The sequence below is a fragment of the Chelon labrosus genome, assembly GCF_963514085.1.
Source record: "Chelon labrosus genome assembly, chromosome: 16".
Lineage (NCBI taxonomy): Eukaryota > Metazoa > Chordata > Actinopteri > Mugiliformes > Mugilidae > Chelon > Chelon labrosus.
In genome coordinates, this window is record NC_140349.1 from 25,206,695 (window position 1) to 25,215,657 (window position 8,963).

The 8,963-nt window shown below is 40.4% G+C and overlaps 1 protein-coding gene across 1 annotated transcript; it reads left to right on the plus strand.

Annotated features, from left to right (window-relative positions):
• The first annotated feature begins 3,671 nt into the window (after positions 1-3,671).
• Positions 3,672-5,768, plus strand: ndufs6 (NADH:ubiquinone oxidoreductase subunit S6). The gene is made up of 4 exons (XM_084562552.1): positions 3,672-3,844; positions 4,154-4,207; positions 4,582-4,704; positions 5,631-5,768. The coding sequence occupies exons 1-4, from the start codon at positions 3,701-3,703 to the stop codon at positions 5,697-5,699; spliced, it is 390 nt and encodes a 129-aa protein (XP_084418678.1). The 5' UTR covers positions 3,672-3,700; the 3' UTR covers positions 5,700-5,768.
• Positions 5,769-8,963: the final 3,195 nt, after the last annotated feature.

Genomic DNA, 8,963 nt, shown 5'->3' on the forward strand with positions numbered 1-8,963 from the left:
CTGCTCACTCACAACAAGCTAACCGGAAAAAAACCGGAACACGCGGCGCGGTTTCCGTTTAGGGGATTCAAAATAAAACGCGCGTGTTCAGGTTTTTAGTGCGGCATGTTTTTTAATGATGCTGCGATGACGTGTGATTTGACATCGTGAATAACACCCTGTTACGTTACGCGTTACCCAGTTTATATTTGTTATTCTTTGGGGTTTCACCTTACGACTCAAGTGTGGCACGTTTTGCAAATGATGTCTTCTTCGGACTTTTATTTTGAAAGCAATGAAAAAATCTGAAGAGAACATTAACGCACATAGAGTATATGGTCTATATTCATACATAATATATGACTAAATTATCTTATAAATAACCTTCTGAATAATTAACGACCTAAATGCAACAATACACCTTTCTGGCTTGTCACAGTAGTCTTAATTATGGCTACATTTCACTTAAAGCATTTCCTGTTTCTGGGACTGCTGGCTCACTGCCATTGAGACACTTATTTATTATTAGAAACACCCGGCTATACAAATTTAGATTCACCTTTCACAACATGGACTTTTTGTAAACACAAAAGGACATCTGAAACAGTTAAGTCTCTCATCAAAGCGACACGATCGCAGAAACAGACACATACTCCCATGACACAAACTTGCTGGCTATGGAATGCATTTTTGAGATGTTTTAGAAGATTGGCTTTGATTCAAGGACAGCAGGCATCCGAAGTTTTCTCCCACTTTTGATCCACCCATCCATTTCTTCATATATTTCCTAGATGACAGCATTTGTCCATGTAAACAGACTTTGATGAGCCTCAAAGCCACAGATGTATGATCTATGTATGGTGGCCGGAGATCACTGGTTTATCAGGTTCACATCAAACATTGCCATTGTCCGTGAACTCAACCTAGCCTACAGCTTAAAAGAACCCACACAGGAAACGTGTTTCTCTATAGCCATGAGTTTCAGGACAGTTCTCTGAAATTATATTGAATGATAACAAACACTGGAATTGTAGTTTCCTGAACATGTACTTTAAGTGTTCCTCCATCAGTAAATATTAACCTTTAGAAACCATTAAAACAGGCCCAGTCCTACATTCAGTGTTTGTTGCCAAACATCTTTCAACCAGCCGGGTTCCTTTTGCTTTGTGTTGCGTGCATTGGGCTTTCTATCTTTAAGAAATCATACAACAACATAAAATGTCTACAAAATGTGGAGTATTCGGATAAAATAACTAATTTATCACAAAGCCTGGGAAGCACACTGTGATACAGACCACTTAAATAACAACGGTTTGGAAAAGGTTGGCGGCTGTATTCTCGTAGCAAAGACTTTGGCTCTCTCTAGTGGAAGAGAAGTGCAAGTGAATCTGACACAGAAGAGGCTAATGATGTTGGTTAACCGCTTCTTTAATCCTGTAGACAGGATGAACAACTCTGCTCAGTCTATGTAACTCAAGGACTGATCTACAGAAACGTTTTGATTTCTTATTTATAACGCCCCATAAACCTATACTTTACAGTATACGGTCAAAAATGACAGAAGAGTCTTTTCATTGTAACACTGCATCCAAAAATGGTGGGATGCTTTATTAACTAAAAATAGTGAAATCAAAACCGACAGCAACTTTGTTTTTTTTCTGGAGAAAATATGTGTTCATTTTGAATTTGATCCCACCGACGCGTTTCAAAAAAAGTTAGGATGGAGGTTTACCACTGTGTTGCGTCACCTCCTCTTTTAACAACACTGTGCAAATGTTCAAGAACTGATGAGATCAATTGCTGTAGTTTTAAAAGTGAAATGTTTCCCATTCTTTCTTGATTTAGGATTTCAGCCAGTTAACATTTGAGGGTATTTTTTGTATTTTTTTTTTTTTATTCTGAGCCAAATGTTTTTAATGGATGACAGCACCTAGACTCTTAATGTGCATCACTGATGATGAAATCTGAGGCAAAAACAATGTGGCTCCTTGGCTGTGAATTTATTTTTTATTTTTTTACCATTGTCGATTAGAGGGAAACACAAAAAGCGTCAAAAGAGCTGTGAACATTTTTCAGTCACACGATTTATTACTGCTGCACAGTTCTTGTAAATATCCACAACAAAATGATTTTCTCAACAATCCCTCAACACTTTAGCCCTGCCTCTGCTTGTGCCTTGGATTCGTCTTGCAGAACACAAACAAATGACCCCTCCTTCGTGCAAAGAAGCAGTCCTTGCAGCGCCTCTTCAGGGAAGACTTGGTTTTCATCCCCGCAGAGGGTTGGACGGAGGCAAGGTGCTGACACTGTCCCAAGAGAGATTGTCCACAGTGAGCTGAGAAGCCAGATGAGAGGGGCTGGGTGGGTCCGACTCTAGCTGATGGCAGGAGCAGTGAGCGCGGAGCAGTGCCAAGTGTGCAGAGACATCTGTAAGCACTGGCTGCTGATGAGAAGGTCAGATTGAACTGCCTCATCTGGGCCACTCGCTGAGTGAGGGAGGTAGTCAGGTGCTTCACCAGGAGCATGGTCATGGTGTCAAAGGCTGCAAAGAGAATTGCATGCTGTTATCAAAACAGATATTCCAGGTATCAATATATTATAAAGTATATTTATTATAAAGTCACTTCTGCTCAGCAATCCTATGAAACATGGATTAAGTTAATCCGTCAAGTACACTAGTTCTAAGATGCCAGCCCTACTCTAAATCACATTTTCCTGAAGGTTCTGACATTCAGCATATGTTTCAAAATCAGAAAGCGGTTCATTCAACAATGATTTGTGCTTTGGAGCCTGTGTGTTGTAGAACTGTTGAATTATATTGTGTTTAAACAACACGTGTTATTATTTTACAACCCCGTTATAATCAGCAGAATAAGCTAACAGAAACACTTCTGTGTTTAAATCAACCCAGTTTAACATCATGACAAACTACTTCCTCCAAATAATCATCTAGTTGAATTACCACATTTCTGACGCTGGTTTGAACATTAGAACAAGTCATAAATAAGCATTTAGTGCAGGACTGTTGTATCAGAATGCATTTGTTTTCACTGGGGTAACTAATATTTCAGCAAGTGAATGTAAATGATCTGATTTCTGAAACAAGCATATGTACAAGCATAAAACAGACAGCAAATGGTATTTTTACACGTTAAAAAGCCCTCATCACCCTTGTGCTGTGATACACAGCCTCAGTCCGGTGTCACTGTAGCATTAGCTGTGCAACACGCCAAGGAGACGAGCATGTCAAGGCTGACCCGCTACCTTCAAAGCCAGACATTAAACGGCCAAACAAATTAGTCAAAAAAAGAACGCAGTCACATAATCGAAAAATGTGAACAAACCTGTCAGAACGTCCTAAAAGGTTTTCAACGGGGGGTTAAGCCCCTGAATGATGTGTTTTAATTTCGACCGCAGCGAAGTTCTTGCTTGCTTTTACACAACAGCTTCCGGTGTGCGTAACCTGTTATTAAAAGTAGGGTCCTCAGTTTTGCCTCTCAGGCAGTTTTCCTCTCTGTCTGTTGAAAACGCTCGCCTTCCTCGAACTTTGTATGACCTAACTACAACACATCAATCGTCGTATTTGTTAACTTTTCGAAAACTATAAAAATATAAGAATGTTATTAGTAGTTTGTACCTGACAGGCAAAACTCGGGGTATGCGGTTTTGTCTTCAAACTGGATCTACGCAAGGGACCTTGGGAAAACGGGTTGTTGTAAACATGGCGGCCGCAGTGGGCAGAGTACTGTCCTTCAGTAAAAATGCTAAGGCGCTCGTTTCCCCTTTGAGGCTGGCTGCTGTGCCTGCTCACCGTTATAGCGTAGAGGTTGCCAGTACCGGTGAGGCCATTACTCACACTGGCCAGGTAAGATTAAACCTCCCTCTTTTTTGTCAATATTACCCACTAGCCAAACGTTAACTAACCTTAGCCTAGCATCACTGTAGCTAATAGCGCAATTGCGTCCATTATCGGACAAACCTTTTAATTTGCCTCTAAACATGTTTCTTCTACATAAAATTGTTGGTTGTTGATTATGCGAATGCACACTTTTGTTTAAAGGACAACTGCTTTGTTCCCTCTATGTTAGCTAAATTGTTACCAAAACAGGTTAAGTCACTAAAAAAAATAGAAAAAAACGCCACTGTTGCTCAAATGCATAATGTTTCCGCGCAGGTTTTTGATGAAAAAGATCCCAGGAGAGCCAGATTCGTTGGCAGACAGAAAGAGGTAAGTAGAAACCAACAAACAAGCTTAATGAAGTTCAGATCTCTTGTAATGTTCAATTTAACTGTAATGTTCATTATCTCAAAAAGGCTTGCATCTGGGTATAATACTAAAACAATAATAACAATATTTGAACAAGTGTCAAACTACAAGAATGTCATTTGAATTAAACTATCACTCCTCACTAAAGCGATATATATATCGCTTTAGTGAGTCTCCTCACTAAAGCGATATATATCTTAACCTTCATACATCTGCACAAACAAGATCACAGTCCCACAATGATGAAAATATTATATGCAAAAAGTGTCTCACTGTGTCTTATCACTTCATGTTTTATGAGATGTATTGTTGTTTTTTTTATTGTTCATGATAAGGTGAATACGAAGTTTGCCATCAAGTTGGTGGCAGAGGAGCCAGTGAAGGACGTTGAGGACAGAGTGGTGTCTTGCGATGGCGGTGGAGGAGCTCTAGGTCACCCCAAAGTCTACATCAACTTGGTAAGAACCTAAATGCATCAGTAAGATAAAATAGTTAATAAAATAAATAAGTGTTAACCTTGAAGATTTCAATCCTGATGGAATTCCTAACAGAGTTCTGTAGGCAGCAAAATAAACAATAGCAATTCTTAAAAAGAAGTCACATAATGTTTTTTTGCTATTAATGTGCAGCTGCTGCAGGAAATGTTAGCAGCATTCTCTGAACACACAGACTAATAGCGATTTATCATTCTGCATTCATATCCAGATATGATTATATACACTCACGAGGTGAAACACTTGGCACACTACTGAATACTAATACATTCTCATGTAACAGTCCTGCACTACATCCCCCTACATGACTTGTAATGTTCAGTTTGTGTTGAAATAGTAAGAAAGGTTGTAATGTAACTAGATGATTATTTTGGATATGTAGTTTGTGATGCTGGCTTAAATCAAATACAGTGGGCTAAAAACTCAGTCATCTTCGCGTTACCTCATCTGAAGAAGGGGATTTGAAATTTGTTTAATTTAAAAACCTTAAGATTTCCCCTTGCCAGTGCTTTATGCCTTCACCTGGTTAAGTGTGCTTAACAGTCATACTGTTTGATTACTAAACAAGACACCCTTAAACCTAGCAGTCGTTTATATCTTGAACACAGGGCCATTGCTCTGAAGAATTTTACATAAGTTTTATGTAAGACACTGTGGGACTCAAAGAGACTGATGAACCACTAGCAAAAGCCCCAGTTTCTCCAGCTGTAGCTTAAATAACCACTAATAATTATGAAGCTGCATCATTTAATCACACAAACACGGACTATAGCCTTACTCTAAACTAGTCTGTGAGGATTTTTATTAATAGACTGTTGCTATAATCACTTTAATATGTGGTAAAGAAGATGCAAATGTCCCAACACTAACTCTTGTATTTCTGTCTCAAGGATAAAGACACAAAAGTGGGAACGTGTGGCTACTGTGGATTACAGTTCAAGCAGAAGCATCATCACTGAAACATTACCCCTGTCTTTGCTTCTCTGTATAAATTGCCATATTGGTTAATAAATTATATGTAGTCTGTCTGAGAGTGTTTTTTATTTCTTAATTAAGATTGGTAGAATAATATCATCGTTCTCAGCTGCGCTGTGCAAAATGTTCCATAAATGGTCAAATGTGTCTTATTTGATAAAGTTTGAACGGATGCTCCTGCACGTATGGTTGCGGTAGCTGCAGTTCCACCATGTGACAGACAGAGGTCAGCAGTGTCCTGCAGATATGTTTGAGAGTTCAAAGACTGGGTTCATTGATTTAAAAAATAAAACATTCAGTTTGAGGTGGTTTCCAAAAAAAAAAAACTAAAATTTCTGTGTCCATACCTAACACTAAAAGGGTTTGTTTGCAAGAAACCTGTAATTGGTGAACTCCAAAAAAAAAAAAAGATATCTAATTAAACTTGCGCTTAACCTTAAAATTTGAATCTACCCCAATGTTGTTATTGCTACACTGGGTTTATTGCTTTTTTTCGCATTAATAACTCATCTACAAATATAGGTAGGCAAGATGAGTCTTGCCTCAACTGTTTACTGCAAGCAGCGCTGAGAGAACTTTAGCATTCCTTGTGCATCGGCTTCCCACAATCTGCGCTGTAAAGTCTTGCGCTGCCAAGCCCGGAAGATACCAGGAGGGAGCCAGCCTGATAAGACACAGCAGCGCGGAACAATACATGTTTGAAGAAGATCATATATATATTTCATCAGGCTTATTCTCCATAGACCTCTGCATGCCAAATTGGCCTGCGCTCCAGACAGCACTAGCCTGTTCTGTCCCCAGTGATGCAGCCAGTGGAACTGCATTTTCCACACCATAGAGCTCAGGTTGGGAAGAGTTGTCAGGCTGATATAATTGGCCCTGGTGACTCCTGGAAGTGAGGCTTATGCTGTAGTTAACCTCATCTATAGTCAGACCGCAGTGGATGATTGAAGGGGAGAGAGGGGCATTGTAAAAATGAGGCAGACGAGCCGGGTCAGTGTCAGAGAGCTGACTGGCTGGTCTTGCGGTTGGTAAGTCTGAGTGGTTCAGAGGTGGTGGTTGGTTGAGTTGGAGGCACTGCCAGGGGCAAAATCTTCAGATGAAACTGAGCATATGAATTGTTCTGAATTAAACAGCGCTGTGTTTTTCTGCTGGGTTAAACTGCACTCTTTAATTATTCAATGCCCTTAAATGCCTCACCCAGCATTGTATGATATTCTTCAACATCATATATGTCAAGTAACTCCAGATTGCAAAGGTGGATTCAACCAATTTGAAGATGGATTCATTCATTATCCGTTTCTGCATGATATTATATAGTAATTGCAAACACAACCCTTAAGCATAATATGACCCGCGCTGCTGGGTCAGACCATTCAGACAAAAATATGCTCAAATGAGCCTGCAATCATATTGAAAGTGTTCTCACTACTGAGCCCCACAATAGATAATGGAGTTAAATGCCACTGAATTCCTTAACACGCCGTCTCTCCACAACAATCACTCACTCCACACAAAACATCCTCCTCATCGCTGTAATTGCCCTATTAAAATATTTTTCCTTGAAGATATGTCACATTACAGACCCTGAGGCTCATTATGGAGCTCCCTGCAGCCAATTATCTGAGCCTCGATGTCTGGAAGCCACTGTGACCAAAAGGGGCTCACAGACAGATCTGGGAGCAGCCCGTCCTCCTCAAATCTACACTCACGGTATGAGAGGCAAAACACAAAACTGACCTTTGGTCATGGTCTCGGGGCGACTCCACTCAGCTCCACTTTAGAGTCAGGTGACAGAGCTTCTGACCTTTACCATGGAAATAATGACTTGTTCTTGTGCCAGGAGCTCAGAGGGTTACTGCGGGGAGCGAGACACCTCTGGCGACATGTGACAGTTTTTGGAGGAGAGGGTTTGCACTCAGCACTTTGATAGCCCCGGAAAACCAAAGTGTGTGTGACAAGACACAAGAGACTCAGAACTGTGTGTATATGTATGCCAGCAAGTGTGTGTGTGTTTGGGTATGCAACAGAGACACAGGCAGTGTTGAAAGGAAATAGGTGTCAGACGGAAGGTGCAGAGAGCAGTAATTTGAAGTTGTCAATACTTCCTGTGCAGACATTCCACCTGGAAGTACAAGTGATTCAGAAAAAGGGTCAAAGTGTGGCGAGAAAATAATACTATGAACATACAGAAATGTTAATACAGTTAACGCAAAACATTTATGAACTCATCAGAGTTACATAAAAAGCCCGTAGCCTATCAGTTCTGTGTCCATTCTCCCAGAGGATAAAGCAACACAAAGGGCCAAGCAACTCCCGGCGCTGTGAGCCAGATGAGTAAACAGTGGGTCTAACATTCCCCGACCTGTGCGGCAACACACTGAGTCTTAATCACATCATATGGCCCAGGGAGCAGGTCTTCATGTCAGACTGGCTGTTGAGTGGTCGAGAGCAGCCGGAGGTGAGGTGAAATGAATGAGGGGACGAATGAGGACTAAGGGAAGGTGGAAGATGGAAGGAAAGAGATGGTTGGAGGAGCAGGGAAAGACAGCTTTGACTATTTAAAATTATTTAAATTTCTTAGTGTTTAGCCAGTTAATAAAAAGATATTACCACTAGCATAGATAGGACTACTAGCATTCCAACGTATCAGTCTTATGTAAGTGACGAGCAAACAGAGATTTGATGCCAGACTTTTCTGTTACCCTCAGCTACGCAAAGATTTGTTAGCTCATTGTTTTGGTTTTCTGGCCATCCTACAATGTTTTAGTTCAGTCTCACAGTTCGCATTGCGTCCTTTTTGGTTTAAAGTGAAAAATCTCTGAAAAAAAACAAAAAAACAACTACTGTACACAGCAGTTAAATGAAGTCAGTAACCAGTTGGTGAGCTTAATGGAGGGCTTAACGTTCCCCTTTGGGATCAATGAAGTCTTACTTGGGGATCAACAAAGTCTTATTTTATCAGCTAATAAGTCTCAAATGGAGCGAAAAGAAGATTGGACTTGGATTCAGGTGGCGGTGAGCACGGCTCCAAATGATGCTGCATCATACGGCATGTATCTGCTGGATATCTATATAATCCTTGAACGTAAACGTTAAGGATGGCGGCCACGGCCCGTTTCTGCTGCCCCCTGCGGCCAAAACATGCGTTGTCTGCTGTGACTTTAAAATGTAAATGGGGACAATTATTTTTTTGTCAATTATTCATAAATTACAGAGAAGCAGAATGAATAAAACATGAGCGATAA